Source organism: Marmota marmota, unplaced genomic scaffold (assembly GCF_001458135.2).
Source record: "Marmota marmota marmota unplaced genomic scaffold, marMar, whole genome shotgun sequence".
NCBI classification, from domain to species: domain Eukaryota; kingdom Metazoa; phylum Chordata; class Mammalia; order Rodentia; family Sciuridae; genus Marmota; species Marmota marmota.
The window spans coordinates 38,538,229-38,557,264 of record NW_026000016.1 but is presented as its reverse complement, the minus strand read 5'-3'; the positions used below and the strand labels follow the sequence as shown (position 1 = coordinate 38,557,264).

The following is a 19,036-nucleotide window of genomic DNA, read 5'->3' as shown; positions in this document are numbered from 1 at the left end:
CACCCTGAGGCTCCGTGATGTAGCAAAGGTCTGAAGGCTGCACCTGCCTTGGCCTTCCACAGGGGGCAGGGAGCTTGGGCCCCGCGAGCCGCCCACCAAGGGGACCATGTGATTTCCCAAGATACCACAGGACATCACCCTTCAGACTTCTTCCGTTTGCTAGTCTCCCCTTAATCTCCTCTGTCCTGATTTATTAACTTCAGGAAAACAAACCAACAAGTGAGCAAACAAATCTCTCAGAGTCCCAAGTCTTTCTTTAAGCCAACTTAAATCCATTCTAGAATGAGTCAGGATCTCAGTTCATTAATTCAGTCATTAATTAAAAGCTCACAAACAATGTTTCTTGTGCTGTCACTGTCCCCAAATGCCCGGGTGCCCCCTTTGCCCATGATCATTCCTGACAGCCCCGCTGCTGTCATGCTGGGATCGACTTTTGGCCCCGCCTCACGGGTCACCTTACTCTATGCTGCTGAGTCCCATCTGGACTTCCTGGGAAACCCTGTCCTGCATCCCTCCTGGGCGGCTGATCCAGGGAGATGGGCATTACCTCCAGTTCCCGCAGGACAGGGTGGTCCTCAATGCCCGGGAACAGGACCCTCATGGCATAGGTACGATAGTCCAGGTAGGGGATTCCTGAGCGGTCCAGGTCGCTGGTGAGCTCATTGATGTCTGTCTGGAGCTCAGCAAAAGCTGTGAGAGTGAGTGAAACAGGTTGGCTTTGTAATGAAGGAAGGGGAACTGGGGTGCAGAGACTGGGAGGGTGGGAAGGGAGCATCTGGGTGGGAGAAGAAATTCCTAGGTTGCCTGCTATAGTCTGGATATTAGATGTCTCCCAAAGGCCCATGGGTTAAAGTCTTGGTCCCCAGGTGGGCACTATTGGGAAGTAGAGGAACCTTTGAATTGGGGACTGGAGGGAGATCCTGGGTCATTGAGAAAAGGCCCTTGAGGAAAGAGCAGGGCCCCAGCCTCTTCTTCTTCTGCTCTTTTGCTTCCTGGCTGTGAAGTGAGTAGTTCAGCTCTACTTCGTACTCCTGTCGTGACCTGCTGTCTCATCACAGGCCTAAAGCAGCAGGGCCAAATGACCATGGACAAAAACCTCTAAAACTTCAAGCCAAAAAAACCTTTTATCTTTATAAGCTGATTATCTCGTGTATTTGTTACAGTGACGGAAAGCTGACAGACACACTGCTTTTCTTAGGTACTAAGAAGATGGGCAATTTGTATTGTCTCCTGGGCTTGTCTATAATTTTGATTTTCTTCCTACATACTGAAAATGTGGTTAAAACAAAGAAAAAGTAAGAATACCCCAAACTGGGCCATTCAGTACAGACCCTCTTGGAGGAGCTAGCAGCAGGTAAAGAAGTGGCTGGGGGCTCTGGCAAAGACCCAAACAGGCAAATTGCTGCCCTTTCTTAAGCAAGAGGATGAATCAAGATGCGAACACCTTGGGAAGACCTGGTCATCAGATGCTGGGCCAACAGGCAAGCCCTGGCAGCACAGGGCTTCCGAGGTCTCACCCTGGGCCTGTCTCCTGGGTGCCTGAGCCCTGTGGGCCTGGCGCCAGGAGAGCCTCTGCCGCTCTTCTCCCAGCCAGCACCTCCCTTCCATCAGCAGAGGGCTTGTTTCTGAGAATGACGTTTGCAACAAAAGGAGAAATGTTTTGATTTCTAATTGACATGTTTACCCAGAAAGCCTGCCAGGTCCTCAGCTCAGGAGCATGCCAGGTACACTAGTCACCCCATGACAGGCGCTGCGTGGGAGCCGGGAGCCATCACAATCCCCATTCCCACACAGGTTCCTGGCCAGGAGTGCCAGCAAGTGTGGCCTTCCAAGCTCAGCCTGCAGTACTGATAGGAACCAACCCTGGGGGAGGTGACAGGGCCCAGCAGAGGTGAGGTGCTCTCCTGCCTTCCGGCTGCTGCTCCCACACTCTGTGAAGATGACTCTGCCCTAAACAGGAGCCAGATGCTCCATTGGGCAGATCTAGCCTGAGACAATGGATCAGGGTGGCTCTGACTGTGGGGGCATAGAGTCCCTGAAAGGGAAATGGTGTCAGCCAGATTGTGAGTGGAGTGAGGGCAGGGGGTGGACAAGAACGGTGCAGGGGGACCTGGGTCCTCATCACCTGTGGCCATTCTTTTTTTTTTTTTTTTTTTGTGGTACTAGGGATTGAACCCAGAGGTGCTCTACTCCCAGTGAGCTACATCTCCAGTTATTTTTAAAAAATATTTATTTATTTATGTATCTTTAGTTTTAGGTGGATACATTAGTTTGTTTTTATGTGGTGCCGAGGATCGAACCCAGTGCCTCATGCATGCTAGGCGAGTGCTCTACCGCTGAGCCACCACCCCAGCCCCGTCATTTTTATTTTTTAATTTGAGATGGCATCCAGTTGCTCAGGCTAGCCTCAAACCTGCAATCCTCCTGCCTCCCAATAACTGGGATTACAGGTGTACACCACCTCACCTGGAAACCTGTGGGCATTCTTCATAGGGCTTCTGTGGCCCTAGAGGCAAAGGAAGTTTCTGGAAAAACCGAGGCTGGAGGTGGGAGATTGACAGTGAAGATGGAACTCATGGGCAAGGAGGAGGGAGATAAGGTCAGTGGAGAATGGGGGTCCGAGAAGCTGAGGTATGTATGCCTCACTCACCTTCCTTACACTCCAGGGCCACGCGAGACTCCAGGTTGTCCATCTGCATTTGGAGCCGCTTGAGCGTGAGGTCATTTTCTCGAGACTTGCGTTTGTAGGCAATGAGGACGATGATGACGATGATGAGCAGGAGGCTGCCGCCGGCCGCGATGCTGACGATGGCTGGCAGGGTCAGCAAGCTGTCTGAGATGACACTCACCGAGCCAGGCGAGAACACCATCCCGCCCACGTGAACCTGTGCATTGTACACACACAGACGCACACGGATGCACACAGGTGTAGAGCCCTGGCATGCCATCAGATCCTTGGACATGACAGATCACAACCACATGGTACAGATTTGGATACAGAGCAGCTTCCTGCCTTGGTATCTGCCTTCGGTTTCTTGTGTGCTAAACTTTCTAACCATTTCAATGTAGAACATGGAGATGAGGAGATACTTGAGGGTGTGAGTCAGGCAACGAGGTGGAAGATCTTTATGACAGATCATGCATGCACAGTGGTGGGAGGAGGGACAGAAGGAAGAAACGGAAGAGGGGCTCACTCACCATGACTTTGTGCTGCCCTGTGAGGTTGGGGGGTTCGCAGAGGAGCTGTGTTTCAGACACGGTGACAGCGCAAGGGGTCTCTCCAATCAGCACTGTGTAGTTGAGTTTCGCTCCTCCAGAGGCGGGGGGACAGAGGTTTTTGCCCTGTGGAGAACAGTCATTTTAACAGGAGTGATTGACACCTGCCCACAGAAGCTAATTGTGTACTTAAAAAGACACTCAGGAGCCCAGAGGAAGAGGAAGGAAAGCAATGAGAGAACCAATAAATGATTCCATGGTAAGGTTTTTGGAGCCTCAATTTAGAGAGAAAACAAAGGAAGGAGATAATGAAAGGGAAGAAGAGAGTAGGAAAGACCAAATCCTGAAAAGGAAAAATCTAGGGGAGGATCCCTGGGATTTAACCAAAGTGGCGGGTAGAGTAACAAAACTCTTGGATGGACAGCATCTGGAGACTACAAGCTCTTGGTGTGGAGACCACTGTGGCCACGGATGTGGCACAGACAAGGAAACAGTTACCCCCAAGTCTCTGCAGAACCTCTGCTTCCCCAAGTTCCCCAGAACAGCAGACAGTCGAAAGCATTATTTGAGAATCCCACTTGTACTCTACGTGGCTCAGTGGGTCAATACCTTCAAACAAGCTCTGCCCATTGGGAGATGGAAGCTTTAAGGGTCCAAAGCACAGACAGGAGGAGCAGAGAGACAAGCAGGAGAAGTGGGGTGCTCCGTCCCACCATGGTCTATGGGGGGGGGCAACTCCCCTCTCTGCAACTCCCCACACCTTCAGGATGATGGGCGATCCTGGCTTTTGATCCAAGACTCCTGTGGGGCTGAGCAGTTCAAAGGTGGGGTTGGGGTAGTAGATGAACTTGGTGTCGTTGTAAATCAGCAAGGACTGGACGTTGTTAAAGACGAATCCGAACTCATCTGGCCGCTCCACAGTGTCCAAGCCTGGCCGGTAGTCCGTGGTCAGGGAGGGTGCCAGGCAGGTCAGGGTGGTCGTGTTCACAACTTTACACACCTATGAGACCCAGAGAGGAGTATTCGAATGTGAGCACCAGTGGGCAGAGGCCGGGATCCAACAGCCCGTCTCCTACTCTCTGCTTGCTTGAGTTTGCTGGCTTTGGGTTACTTGCTTATTTTTATCACATAGTGGGGTTCTGAATGAGAGGTGGTGGCATTTGGGCGGAAGTGCATTTTAATCTCATTTATCTATTCATTCATTCACTCATTATCTGGAGCTGCTATCTGTGGCAGGTACTGTGCTAAGAGTTGAGGCCATAGAGTGAAACAGACCCAACCCCGGGGGCAGACTGCTGATTAAACCAGCCTGCGGCATTGTAGGGCACAACACAATGCTGAAATGCAAGAATGGATGTGAAACGCACAGTCCCTGGGAGGATCAGGGACTCTGGGAGTGTGTGTGAATGGGGGAAGGATGGCCTGCAGCAGGGTGGTGGTGACTCATCCAAGTTTTCCTTTGGAAGAAAGGAATGCACTTTAATCTCAAAAATGAGAAGGCTTATCTAGACAAAGAGAGGGAGGTGTGGGGGAACAAGTTCCAGGAGGGAACAGCACTTCAAGGGCCTGGGGGTGAGGAAGCAGGGGATGTTTGAGAAAGAAGTAGGACAGAAGCAGTGTAGGATGTGTGGGCAGGTGGGTAGTATGGAGCAGAAAGTGGTATGAGATGAGCGCTTTGCCCTGCTTAGCACATAGTAGGTGTTCAGTTAGTGTTTACTGAATAAACAGGACTGTGCAATTCCACGTCTTACCCAGGATCTCGCTCTCTCTCTCTCTTACAGAATTGACACTGAATTCATGTTGTCCTTTTTCCTTTTTTCTTTGGTCTGCCATTTAAAAATCCTGGCTGGCTCCCCCACCCGCCTTTTCCTCTGGTGGTTAGTTCTGGAGTTGCCCCAGGTGGCAGCCAGACTGAAGGAACCACTAAAGAGGACTCATGCAGGCCTTGGGAAGGAAATCCAAACTCCTGCCCCATCCCCTGGCTCCCACTGGGCACAGCTCAGTTTCAGCTCTGGGAGCCAGGAGGTCCCAGGAATAGCCAAGGGCATCTCTGAGAACTCGGACTGCTCAAGTACATACTGTCCTGGCAGGGCCCCACACGTGTTGTGTAGCTGGCCAACACACACACACACACACACACACAGACTTCATGTTCAGAAATAAGACTTGTGTGTGAAATTGCAAAAGAGCTGACACTTGCATAGAGATTTTATCTAGAGATTATGTCAGAGCTTCAAGTCCAAGTCTTAACCCTCCCTTTCCAGAGGGAGCTGCACAGTTTAAACCAAACGGCTCGCTGGGGCCTTCACGCTGTAGTAGCGGTCGGTACCCACTCCTGCCCTCTTCATTGCACACTTCTGCAGCTCCCTTTGAACTTGATGCACTTTTCATTTTGCATCTGGGGACACTGAAGCACAGGAAAGCAAGGGCTGCAGTCAAATAGGTAGAGTGGAGCCAAGGACTGGAAACCCTGGCTCAGGAGGGAAGCAACCAGCTTTACTCAGAGTTGTCTCTCCATCCTCTGTCCCCACCGGCCTCCCTGCTTCTCCTGGTTTCCCTGTGAATAAGCAAATCAGTCCCAAACAAGAGGCCTCTGTGTTTCCTGCCCTGTGCTGCATCCGCATTTTGTCTGCCAAACATTCCTTTGGGCTTTGCAGCTTTGCCCTGGCTCTCCTCGCCATCCCCTCGGGTTGCTTCGAAACCCAAAGGGCAAGAGAGATGGCTCCGGGTGGGCTGAGATGGGACCCGAAAGGGGTGATGACAAGGAGGCGGGGCGGGCAAAGTGCTTCCTTCCCTCTGTCCTGCAAGCAGAGGATCAGGAAGAGGTCTGAGTTTCCCACTGTGGGGCCAGACTTGAGGGACGCTGTGTTCCCACAGGCCTTTCCTGCAGGCCTGTGGACTCCAGGCAGGGAGGCCCAGGGCCCCCAGCTCTCCAGAGGTGGAACTAAATCTTAGTTCCTTGAAACCCTGAGATCCATGGTGTGGGGGGCTGGGGAAAGTGCTGGGGAGATTCCTGCCAGGGCTGCCAATGAGTCCTCGTGAGGCGCGGGGACCTGAGGCTCAAGCCCCATCAGTCTTCACTCCCATTGGCTTCCCTGGGATGAAGACTGTGGGCTTCACTCTTGTCAGTCAGGTACTCACTCTAGAAAATTCTCTGTGTATGGTGGTCATTATGTCCTTTGTTTTCTGTATACTGAAGCTTGGCATCTAGGACCCAGCTCTTTGGAAAGAGCTGCCAATTCCTAGAGATGGCAAAGGACTTGCCGACCAGGGACATGCCTTTCAGATGCAAACCAATCAACCCAGCCCCACTCTCTAACCATCTCCTTTTACACCGAGTCACTGTCTACATTCCCTAATCACCCCAGGGCTCAGTACCAAACAACCAGGGAGGACAGTCCCTATGCACAGAGCCACTGAAATGACTCCAACCAGCTGATCTGAAACCCTTGGCCCTGCATGCCTATCCCTTCCTGCCGAGACCTCAACAGAGACTCTAGCTGCCGTTTCTCCTCTCCCTCTGCCTCCTGATAGAGCTGGGGTTTCCCCACGTGGCCCCCATGGCATGGCCCCCTTCTTCTCGAACTCGGCTCTGTGTGTAGGACAAACTACACTCTGGCCTTGCTGTGTCTGAATAATAATAAACTCTATTTTAAAACATGTGTTTGATTTTCTTGGGGAGATGGCTTGTCCATCAAGGCTGTCTGGGACTGTTCCCGGTTCCACGTCTCACCTCCTCCCGCAGACCCTGGGAATGGGGGTGATCTGTGAGCTTCTGGGAACACTTAGATTCTTACGGAAGCCAAATGGGGTACAGGCTCTTTCCCCATGGCTCCAGCCTACACCCGGGGGAAGAGGCCTGTGCTCACCTAACTGGAAGTGTGTGACCAACTGTGGTGGGTTCTGAAGTGTGCTCCTATGTCTCTGGCATAAGGGAATACCTGGCTCACCAGCATTGCTGTGGTCTAGTTATGAACAGTCCAGGTGCTTGGGATCTAGCGTGGCCCTGCCACCAGTCACCTTTGTGGTTGCAGCAAGTCATTTATCTATCTGGCCTTAGTTTCCTCAGTCAGCTATGCAAGGAGGGGGCTGGACCAGATGATCCCTGAGAACTTTTCGGGTCCAGTGTTCTAGCACTCCATCATTTAGTGTATTTTAACGGTCTCTAAGCATGCTGGGAATGGTCAAGGATAAGAGAAGAGATGACACCATCTTTGGCATCTCCATCTCAGCCCCTCCAGTCCTCTGAAGGTCAGAGCAGTAATCACAGAACTGCCTATGAAAATCAATGGCCTTGACAGCATCTTCTGGGCTATAATGGTGAATATAATAATATTTCAGAAAATACTGGCTTTAAGAGTGAAATGGAGCCACTAGAGCAAACTGAAAACTTTATGATAACTTATCAGATATTCTGTTCTCATCAGAATAAGAGAACTTCTTTAAACTCACAAAAACCCACCCTGGTGGGGTGGGAAATAAAATTATGTGGCCCTGAGCAAAGGAATAAAGTAAAATGTTCAACCTGATCATCCCAGCAATTAGGTTCTGGGCAAGGTCAGAATTATTTGTCCGAAGCGACTAATATTTATCAAGTGACAACCAAGCATTGGCCAAGGGCTGCCATATTACAAATCTGCGAAGCGAGTCTTAACACCGCCATGTACCACATGGATCAGAAAGAGTAAGTGACTCGATCATGGTTGTATAGCTAACAGATGGCAGAGTCCTGCTTCCAATCCAGAAATGTCTGCACGCGGAGCCAGAATCTCTCCCCCAGCCACCCAGCGTTTCTCAATGAACCTTGAAGGGAACGTGCCATAAAACAGGAATCCTTTTATGCTCTGTCATAAGCTCTGAAACTATACACTCAATATATCACCTCTGACAAGAAATTATCTGTAATTATAAAAATGATTTTAAAGCTCTGGTATTTGGGATCCTGATTCCAGGCCCAGAGTCTTGAGCCGATTCCCCTCTCCAGTATCTAGGTGTCTCTATGCCTGACCCATAGATCACAGGGAACTGTGATAACTGAGGACTGGGGTGGACCAATGGCTACTCACATTGACAGATTCTTTGCCATTAAACTTGACCCGGATCCTTGGTTCCTGAATGACATCGAGGTTGAAGCCTGTGATGGTCAGGGGTGTGTGGCCGCTGAGGACAAGCAGAGGCTAGATTAGGTAAGAGATCCCTCAAACCTGGAATGGTGAACCTCGACCACTGGGATCCCTCCCATGAACCACCCTTGGGCCACAGAGGTCATGCCACTTGGCAGCCAGGTACACTCCACCATTAGCCTCACCTGGCAATGCTCCACTCTGGCTCAATGCGCTGGACGCGAGGGTCATCTATGTACTCAAACTGCAGGCTGTTATCCACACGGGCCCTGTCAACACTCACGGAAACCGGGACCGGGCCCAGTCCATTGGCTGATGGGGGTGAGACACACACGATCTCATTCATGGACCTCCTGACGGGAAGAAAACATGATGTTTGAGAAGAAAGGCATGGGGACTAGGGAGTGCCCTTTGGCTTGAAAAGATACTTCCCTTGGTCAAAGGTGTGGCCCAGAAAATTTCTGCTGTTCCTTTATGCTCTATGCTATGGCTCGCACCCCTCACCTGTGCCCTCTTTTTACCTGAGACCCAACCCTAGAAGGGTCAGGGAAGGAACACATTGGAAAAGTAGATTAGAGAATGTGGAGCAGGGGTTAGGTTCCAGGGGCTTTGGGTGAACTCCTTCTTATCTGGATTTTTCTAGACTGTAGACAGTCTGGTCAGGCTGTCAATAAATATTCATTGAATACTTACTATGCACAGTGATTACCACACAGTGCTTGCTTTTGTAGAATTTATAGTTTATTATCAGGCAATACTGGGCAAAAACTAAGTTCTCATGCATGGAGTCTTTCAGAATTCTTTCAGGAGTCTTTGCATCTCCAGGGCTCATAGGAGTGGCTGATAATAATAAGTGTTCATTTTTTTTTAAATGCAGGGGATTCCTGGAGCATCAGTATCTGTGCTTAAAAAGCAGACCATGCAGCCTCCATGTTTCTCAAGCCACTATAGTGGGGACTCAATGAATGCCCAATCCTCATGGTGACTAGGAGAGCTCCAGGAACCTTCTCATGGCCCTCACTTCCAATGACTTTTTGAAGTAACCAGTCCCTGTGATGCATGGGACATAAATTGACAAGTGGATTGTATGTCTCACAATGGCTGGAACAGTTTGGGCCCAGGAAGTAGCAAATAACACGGAGGCAATGGGGCAGGCCTATGCAGGAACATTCAGAGGAGCGTGTGGGCACAAGATCCAGAGGCAGTCTTCTAGCCAGGTTTCAAGTTCATCTCACCCGTAGAACTCGCAGGTCTGGTTGCCCAGGTATACGGCCACGCGGCTCCCAGCACCAAGGTAATGGCCTGTGATGGTCACCATGGTGCCTCCAGACTCTGGCCCTCGGATGGGGTTGAGTGACAGCACGGAAGGGTTCTTTGGGAAGAAGCAGAGAAATACTTGCAGCTTAGGTCCAGGGTTAGAATTAAGGTTAGAAGAAGGGACTGTCTTCCTGTTAGGAGTGGAGGTACTTTTCTTGGGCTTTGCAGTCCCAAGTGCCCTCTCAGGAGCTGAAACCCTTTCTAAGAGTCTCTGGGCATGTCCAGGGAAGGCAGAAGGCCGCGTATTGGAATTAATTAACTCCCTGGGGAGTCTTATGCTCATAACATTGAAGGGAAAGCAGAGGTGACACTGACTAATCTATCAATTAGTTTACAAATTGAGAACAATTTGAAAATGCTTCTCTATCTAGAGCCTGTCCTGATTTTTTTGGCACAAAATCGATAAGGCTGAATAAAGCATCCTTGCCTAAGTTGGGCAGCCAAGAGCCTACAGCCCTCCACAAATGGTCTGTACACTTGGCCTTTTATCCCTCCCTAAGCACATTAGGATTTCCAGTGCTGAGAGCCATCAGTAAATGTCAGATATGACTTCTCCCGCCCTCCCCAAGAGGGTGGCATGCTGCTGGCTGGGACTTTCTAGAAAACTCACTGAGTTATAAGAGTAAGCCTAATACGTAAAAGGCATGTCTAGGCTGAGATGGACTAAGTAGCTGGCCTACATCACAGAGGAATTACTTCTGCCTAGAGGGAAATGGAGGGAAAAGTACATTTAACTGAACGACTACACAGGTAAAAACTCTAGTCTGTATTAGCCACTCACTCACTGGCTGTGGGCCCTGAGGTACGTTTCGGGATCATTCTGGACATCAGTTTGCTCCCTTGTCCAGGGAGGAAGGGGCGCTGGGTTGTTCCTAAAGCCCCACCAGCTCTCCCATGGACGATTCTCTCCTCATCTCACTCTTCTGTCTGCCTCTCATCTGCAGTAGGCCCAAGATAGGCCGTGGTACTCTCCATTCTGAGAGGAAAGTACGAGAAAAAGGTAGAAATGCCCAGATGAGAAGACAAAGGCCTGGAAAACCTAAAATCAGCAGTAAAATGTTTGAGAGAGAAGAGAATTTCGCCGCCTAATGATTTTTCAAAACCCTTAGCAAGGTCGGTTTGACCCCATCTGCTAGTTAAAACTTTTAATGAAGTATTCAACGTGGCAACGTAAGTAGTGTTAAGAAAAGGGACTACGGGACCCCAGAAACAAGTTATTGATTCAGTATGAATTTAGCCCTGGAACGCACCGGGGCCTCGGAAGCAAGTTATTGATTCTGTGTGAAGTTAGTGCCAGCCTAACAGAAAGCCTTTGTGATCCTACTACCTGTTGGCTGAGTATAAAGAGGTGTTTGCAGGCATGAGTGTGTGTAACTGTGTGTGTGTGTGTGTGTGTAACCGTACTGACACATAGAGCCACGCCCTCCTAGGCCCACCTCTCCTGGCCCTGTGCACAAAGGCACATCCCCGCTAGATCTCATTCAAGTATCATTGGCAGAAAACAAAACATGAGGATAAATATGGACCCAGTGAATTAGGTCCCTCAGGCCATGTGTCCTCATTAGGCTGGAATTAGTCCAAGATATCACACTGAAGGGACAAAGGGCAGCCACCAGCCCTCCACATCTAGGATCCACTTTCTAAGAAAGTTCCATTTGGCCTTATTTAGAACTCTGACCTGTGGCCCCCCCAGGACTCCAACGTCTCCACAGCTTTGTTAATCACACGTCCATCCCACTCCAGCAAGACAGGCCAGAAGTCCTCTTTTTCTGGTCTTCTCTATAGTTTGGGAGAAGCTTGGGAGGGGAGGGGCATGTGGAGCCTTCTTGGGAGAAGTCGGGAACAGGTGTGTGTGTGCCCTTGCTGGGTACCCGCAGCCTAGCCCTCAACCCAGCACTCACCACAAAGGTGTACTGTTGATGAGACTTGGTCATGAACTCTGGCTTGCACTCGCCAATGCACAGGCGCACTGGCCCAGAGGCGGTTCCCACGAGGGCATGGCCCATCTCACAGACGATCCTGAGGAGAGAGCAAACCTTCCAGTGAGCAAACCCTGCCAGTTTGCCTATCCGGTCATAGTGAATGACTCGTCACAGTCTTTCAGGAGTGCTGAACCAAGAACCTAGCTAGGTCACCCATCTAGCTGTGTGACCTGGGATACAGGGCTTTCCTTCTCTGGGCTTTATTCTCATTTGGGCTGTGGGAGGTTGGATTCGATTACTCTAAAGCCCTGTGTACCTTTGCTATACTATGTTGCTGAATTCTGTGACCAAGCCTGTGTTCCCCAGTGCCTAGCATGGTGCCTAACCTTGGGTAGATTCCCCGTATTGGTGGAATAGACTGAATGTCCAACAGAGAGATCTAGCGGCAGCAATTTAATTGGTATCCTCTGCTATGTGACAAGCCAACAGGGCCACTCTCTCTAAAAGAGCAGGTGAGGCCTATCTGCCAAGTTGATTCAATTGTGGTCTATTTCCTGCAGTGAGTTTTTAAAAGGGGGATAGATAATCTGGTGAGATATAGGGAGAGCAGAGCTCTAAACAGGAGCTCCCAGGAAAACGGGAGGGGTGCAGATCTGTGGCGGCAGGAGAAGGGGTGGGAGGTGGATGAGTTCATTAGGCCAGCAGTGGACACTAGACTCCCACTTAATCAAGGTCTGAGCACACTAAGCTGGTAGGCAAGAGAGTGGACTTGGCCCTGGGCTGGAAGTCCTGTCTCACACTAACAGGAGAGCTCGCGGGGAGAGGTGTGTGGTGCTCTCTCTTAAGCAGCCCAGATCAATACCCCCAGCGAGACTTCCCTGGCGCCTATGACAAGTGACACAGTCACATTTAGACAACTGGATGCCTTAGCCGCAGCAGCCTTTTAGCAAGGGGGGGTCAGCTGGAGGACAGGGGAGGGCCTGAAGAAATCAGGGCCTGGGGTACCTCTCGCCTGGACCTGAGTTGGATGGGAGAGGGTCCCTCTGGGCTCAGCAAAAATTAGGCTGGAAATGGAGGGAAGGAAGAATCTTCCTTGTCTCCCACACCATTTGAGAGTTCTGAGCAGCCTGGTGTCTCTGGTAGGTTTGCTTAGTGGGAAGTCGGAAAAACAGGCCCCCTCTCTGCTAATCCCCAGCATTATCCTGGCACGGTGGGGAAGATCCATGTTTAACTGAGTGATGCTTATCTCAACAGCTTCTCTAGGAAGGAAGGTAACTAAACAGAGATTTCATTTCGATGTAATAAAACTTGCATTAAACAAATACGCTGCATGCTTACACACACGGCATGCGGCTGGTCTCCATCTCCTTCATAACTGTTAATCCTAAATAAGTACTTTCACTCCTGGCGAATATTTACTTAACATGCAATAACTGTCTTATTACGTTTAGCATATTAGATGCAACAAGAAAGTACTGAATGTGCATGGAAGAATAGTCTCCCTTCCCTTTCTCTATGAATAAATAAATTAATGATGAGCCTGAATAAACAGGATGGTGATGATCAATTAGTATTTGACACGTAACTGTCTCCCTAAAGCTCATTAGTGGAGCATTTGAGAAGCTTAATTTAACGTACAATGTGCGGTTCCTTTCCTACTGCTACCTGCGGTGGAGTAGCAACTCCTCCATCTTGTTTCGTGGGCGCTGGCACCTGCTCCGGCTGGTCCCTGCTACCCTATAATCCATGCCCTGCATCCTCAATGAGCTGCAGAGGAGAGTCCACTATTTATGGAGGTGATGGGGGCAGGGAGAGAAGAGGAGGCAGATAAGCCCCCTCCCCTCTGCTAATCAGGGCTCACTTATTCCTGACTCCTTTGCCCTTGGACGCTGCAGGAGCCATCCTTGAGAAGAATAAGGGGAAGAAATCATCACTGGCTTGAAAATGGGGAAAAAGGAAACAGGAGAACACGTGAGAGGTCACGGGCAACACTGAAACTTCCTGGGCCTGTCCAGGAAAGGAGAAGTGCTCGTGTGGCCCTGTGCCGCTGTCCCTGTAGGAGGCTGACATTGGGCTAGGGCTTCTGTGCACTGTATTTTCCCAGGACATTTTCATGGGTTCATCGTGTATTGTCAAGAACCTGGGAGAAGAGCAACAGATGGAATGGAAGCTCCCTGATCCGTGCAATGCTAAGCATTTGCAGTTGGCTCTGAATGTCCCTGCACAGTGGCACATGAGGAAGGGTCTTGAAGCTGAGCTGCAGTGAGCACCCAGAGCTAGCCCCGGTTGTCCTCCTGGACATTGCAGCTGAGCTCTTTCCTTGCTCAGGGAGTGGGTGAGACAGGGCTGTGGTGAGCAGGAGGCCATGGGCAAGGGTCTGGGTGGGTAGGTCTAAGATCTGAATGGGAATGTGAGCAGGATCTCCTGCCATCCTCCGACTCTGCTATCGGGAGGGTCTTGGTATCTCCAGTTTACAGACAGTGACACTTGGGCTTAGAGATGCTAAGTGATTTATCTATAGCCACAATTCCAGTAAGTGGCTGATTGAAATACAGGTTAGTTGGACTCCAAAGCTCATGGACTTTTGACCACTCCATTCTATTGACACAGCATTTAATGGGATGCTTTGGATGTCTATAGGGAGGGGACAGTACATACATGGGAGCCATGACAGAGTTGAGGTTTTGACAGAGCATAGTGGGGAAGACCCAGCTGGTCTCCTGAGGCTCTGAGAGCTAACCACTTTGCCTCCTTCTTGATTGTGGACCCACCATAGGCCATGGCGCATGTGACTTCCTCCTCTGGGGTTTACATGCTGGGTGCTGTGGTTTGATTTCAGGGGGCTTCCCACCTTCCTGGTCTCCTCCCTGTGTCTCTGGTGGCTCCAGGCCCTATGTATTATCAGGAGGCACCAGTTAGAGATGTCTAGATTTTCTCTTTGTAAAATGAGGAGATAGACCAAACTAGCTAGTGTTGACATTTGAAGGTTTGACTCCTGGTTGACAGAGTATTCTGGAGATACATAAGTGCCACCGATAAGCTTTCTAATGGAGGATGTTGCAGATTCCAGGAGACAGACTGCTTCAGCAACCCAAAGACCATCCAGTTGATTGTAGAGATCATCTATTCTTCATATTTATTTTTCAGATGAGACATTTGAGGATCAGGGAGCAAAGTGACTTACCCAAAGCCACTTAGTTCACAAATAGCTGAGTTATATCTTAACCTCCAGTTTCCTGGCACTAACTAGCCTAGTGCCCTAGCTTCTATACCACAACCACCTCCCACAGATTGGTGTGACTGTCGCCTATTCCCTGGTGTGGTAGGCACATGTATCTCACATCCATCCAGCTGGGTCTGAGTCCACAGGTATATAAAGCAGGCAAGAGGAAGGGTGGTCTGAACTTAGTCCGCCTTGCACAGAGCCCCCATCCCAGGAGGCACTGAAGAGCGCCCTCAACCTGTGTCCCATTACTCAGAAAATGTCCTGTGACTGAACCATCCGGCTCCTCCTCAGACCTGTGGGGTGCTGATTGCAGGACTAAGCAGGGCCCTTTAACCAACATTAACCTAATTGCTGAGTGATAGATGGCACGGCACAAACATATGGTGAATCATTACTGTGCCCGCTAATGCTGCCCGTGCCCAGGACTCTGCACTGAGCCCGTTTAGCCAAATTCATCTCTTGCAGACATCTGTAACGATTGTGCCTGCTGCTCACTACCCGGGATGGAGGCTTTAATGATGTTAACAAACTCTGAAACCTCGAGAGTGGTAATGAGTCTGGCACGGCTGGAAACCAGGGCTGCATCCAGCAAGGCACAGGGTGTGCTCACAGCCTCCTGCCTGTCCCATGCCCGAGGATGGCAGTGGTTTTCTAGGATCACCACCAGTCTTGGCAAGGGATCTTGGTGACCATTCACCCACTAAGGCTCCTTTCATATCCTCACTTCCAGTTTCTCTTGACACTTTCTCCCTCATGGCCCTGGGTGAATGCAGTGCGTTGGATTTCATAAACAGAACTCAACTTCTTTACATTTGTATGGCACATTAGGCTGATGAAGGTCTGAGAGACTGGACAGCTTGCTGAGGTCTCAGGGCTGGTCAGTACAGCAGCTGGGGCTAAAATGCAGTTTAATTCCACATCTCATGAGATTCTGTGGTCCAGCTGCCCAGCAATTTGCACTTCTTAGCTAAAAGTCTGACCCCTCCTACCCTTCCAACAAGTTGGAGTCTGGTCTGTATCCAGAGGCCCAAGGCAGGTCCTCGAGGCCGGGGTGGATTTGGGGTCAGGATGACTGAGTGCCTAGTGTAGTCTGGCACAAAATTGGCCTCTGTGGAGACTGTCTGGCTGTGAGGGCCTCTGAAGGCTGTCCTGGCTCCTCCCTGGCAGCTCTTACCAACTCTGTCATTTTCCTTGTCACCCTCTTTCATCTCTTTCCTGTAGGCCTAGCCAGCATTTCCGCCAAGTCTCATCCCTTGCAAGGATAATGTTGTCAGTGAAGGATTGGATGCAAGGATTGAAGGGATCAAGTTAGCTCTTTTACTTCCACGTCTGTGGTCAGTATCCATCACCTAGTACCCAGAGTCTGAGGATTCACCCCTTCTGCCTCTCACACTTCTCTGGGCCATACTGAATCACGGTCCCTTGGAGTCTCAAAGCCACATGCCGATGAATCATGGAATATTCAGGCCTCTCCTGTCTAGGAGTCTTGCCCACAGTTGCTATGGAAAGGAAGCACCCTAGACCAGGGGTCAAAAGACTGGAACTCGAATTCTGCCTTGTGCGCCTAGTGAACTGGGGATAGTTATTTCACTTCTCTGAGTCTTTCACTCTCTTGCTTTGCAAAATGGCAATGACAATAATTTCCTGGTCAGGGCCCTGAGCAATTAAAAATGAGATAATGGATGAGAAAATATTATCTTAACTGAAACGAGCGGATGAAAGAAAGATACAGTGATGAGATTTTTATGGTTGCTATTGAGGGTTGGTTCTCAGGAGGTCAAAGGGGAGGACCTAAGGCTGCAGAGGAGTGAGGCTAAGGGAGGGGAAACCCCTGCCTCAAAGTCAAGCTCCTGTTATGCTCCAAGTAGTTCATGCAAAGCTGCATCCTCAGTGGAATCACTTGACCCAACTTCACATGGCGAATCAGGCAGAATGATCTGATGGCTCCCTCCCTTCTTCCTGTGGAGGGGTGGCATCCCGCCTTCCATCCTCTCATCCCCAGCTTCGTGCCCACCTCCTGCCCACCAACTCACAGCGGCCGCCACTGCCAAATGAACACCCCAAATTGGAACATATGTCACTCCTGGAGCCCCGGTCACTTGTCCGCCACTACATGCCTATTTTCTAATTTCCAGCTGGCATTTCCCTTAGTGAAATAAATGAATTTGCTCCGGCGGAGGCCCTGCTCGGATTAAGCTGCTGTCAGAGCACCATGCACCAAACAAATTGTTGCCCGCAGCCCACCGTGCAGGATGCATTCCAATGGGGGCTGGCAGGAGGGGCCTGGGGAGACCACGGAGGAGCCTGAGCTTGTCGGGAAACTGGCTCAGTCATGCCAGCGGGCAGGCATGGACTGAATGAAGGGCAGGATTGGTGCCGAGAGCCTTGATGCCCGAGGAGTCAGGGAACAGGAAATCAAGCAAAACTCCACCTTCTGAAGGTGGAGGTGGGTAGGAGTGCCCTGGGAGGGTTTCTAGGACAGGTTGCTTGGCAGAAGGGGGTGATGGGAGATGGATTCTGGAAAAGCCCCAAAGAAGGAAGAGGAGTGTCTCCACCCTGAAGCATTAATAGGAAATAGGCCAGCTAGGGCCGACTTACTGCTCAGCGATGATGTATTCCCCTGGGAGGGGTGTGCAGGGCACACCAGCCACCTGCACATGGTGAGCGATCTCGGAGAAGTCCAGGCCCAAGTTCACGCCATGGATGGTCACTCGAGTTCCTCCTTCGGGTGGTCCTGATACTGTCAAGATCTGCAAGAGAGAATTGCCATTAGTCAACCTGGTCAGCCGCAGGAATGGAGCAACAGCCTTTTTCCCCTCCCCTAGGCTGGTGGGGGTTGGTATGGTGCTTAAGGACTTTGAGAGACACTTGGACTCTGGGTGAACTTTGTATGTCTTCTACACTTTTAAGTTTATCTAGGATCCTGACATCATCTTCTGTTTTGCACTACTTCCTTGGTTAAGACATCCATTCATCCATTTATTAAAAAAAGTAAATCAGAAAGAATTTTGGGGCTGGGAATGTGGCTCAAGCGGTAGCGCGCTCGCCCAGGTTCAATCCTCAGCACCACATACAAACAAAGATGTTGTGTCCACCAAATACTAAAAAATAAATATTAAAATTCTCTCTCTCTCTCTCTCTCTCTCACTCTCTTTTAAAAAAATTAAAAAAAAAAAAAGAATTCTGGCTCAAGGCAGAAAAGAATTGTTTGAGATGCATCTCTAATGCACGAGTTGCCTGATTGTGATCAAGTCACATAATCTCTTGGAACTTCAATTCTTAGCTGCAAAGAGAGTTTTATCATGTCTACCAACCTTGCAGGGAGCTTGGGAACCCCCAACACAAGGTGTGCTGGGAGCATTTTATAAACCAGAAGGGTTTTGTGACTGTGACAGTGTTATTATTGCCATTCCTATGTGCTGGATCCTGTGGGGGGTACAATGATGAATACCACTGCAGATTTGCCCTCAAGAAACTTACAGTCGGGAGGGTAAGATAACAAAGGCTCATAAATAACACTGATTCAGGGTCTATTGCGATAAGATAGAGAGAAAATGGGGTGGGAGCTCAGTGAGGGATGAGATTAGGTATGGCTGCAGGGGAACCATCAAAGACCTGGAGTGTGATTGCCATTATTCTGGGAAAAAAAAATCCTATGACATATGTTAGATGTTAGGACCAAGAAGAAATAACGTTAGGGTTTTCCAAATCCTTGCTGTCTTCCTATTAGCAAAGGATCATTTATTTATTCATTTCCCAATTCAGTCACCAAATGCTGAATGTCTCATTTTGCTTTGACCCAATAGGAAAAGTAATGGCAGAATCCATTTCTCCCACAGGGTAAACTTCTGTCTGGGAAGAGATCAGGCTCTTGGAAAAATGCGGTTCTTTTGAGACCCATCAGATCCCAGTGAACAAATTCATGCTTTGTGGTCCAATGAGCCAGGCATGGTGGCATGCACCTGTAATCACAGTAGCTCAGGAGACTGAGGCAGGAAGATCACAAGTTCAAAGCCAGCCTCAGCAAAAGCAAGGTGCTAAGCAACTCAATGAGACCCTATCTCTAAATAAAATACAAAATAGGTCTGGGGATGTGGCTCAGTGGTCAAGTGTCCCTGAGTTCCATCCCTGGTACCGCCTCCCCCCAAATTATCATATATTCTGACTCCTCCACTCTTCTCTGGTACAGACAGTTTCCTCAGGGGTCTGAGACTCCTGGGTCTTGGGGGATA

At 49.8% G+C, this 19,036-nt stretch overlaps 1 protein-coding gene across 1 annotated transcript in view; it reads right to left on the bottom strand.

The window, feature by feature from the left end:
* Plxna2 (plexin A2) overlaps window positions 1–19,036 on the bottom strand; it is a 178,777-nt gene that overhangs the window by 15,928 nt on the left and 143,813 nt on the right. Inside the window, exons 11-19 of the mRNA XM_048809011.1 lie at window positions 17,403–17,554; window positions 11,558–11,675; window positions 9,575–9,711; window positions 8,525–8,692; window positions 8,283–8,376; window positions 3,977–4,216; window positions 3,199–3,342; window positions 2,651–2,885; window positions 548–690 (exon numbers count right to left, since the gene is read on the bottom strand). Coding sequence (XP_048664968.1) covers window positions 548–690; window positions 2,651–2,885; window positions 3,199–3,342; window positions 3,977–4,216; window positions 8,283–8,376; window positions 8,525–8,692; window positions 9,575–9,711; window positions 11,558–11,675; window positions 17,403–17,554 — 1,431 coding nt within the window. The remainder of the gene's footprint in view (window positions 1–547; window positions 691–2,650; window positions 2,886–3,198; window positions 3,343–3,976; window positions 4,217–8,282; window positions 8,377–8,524; window positions 8,693–9,574; window positions 9,712–11,557; window positions 11,676–17,402; window positions 17,555–19,036) is intronic.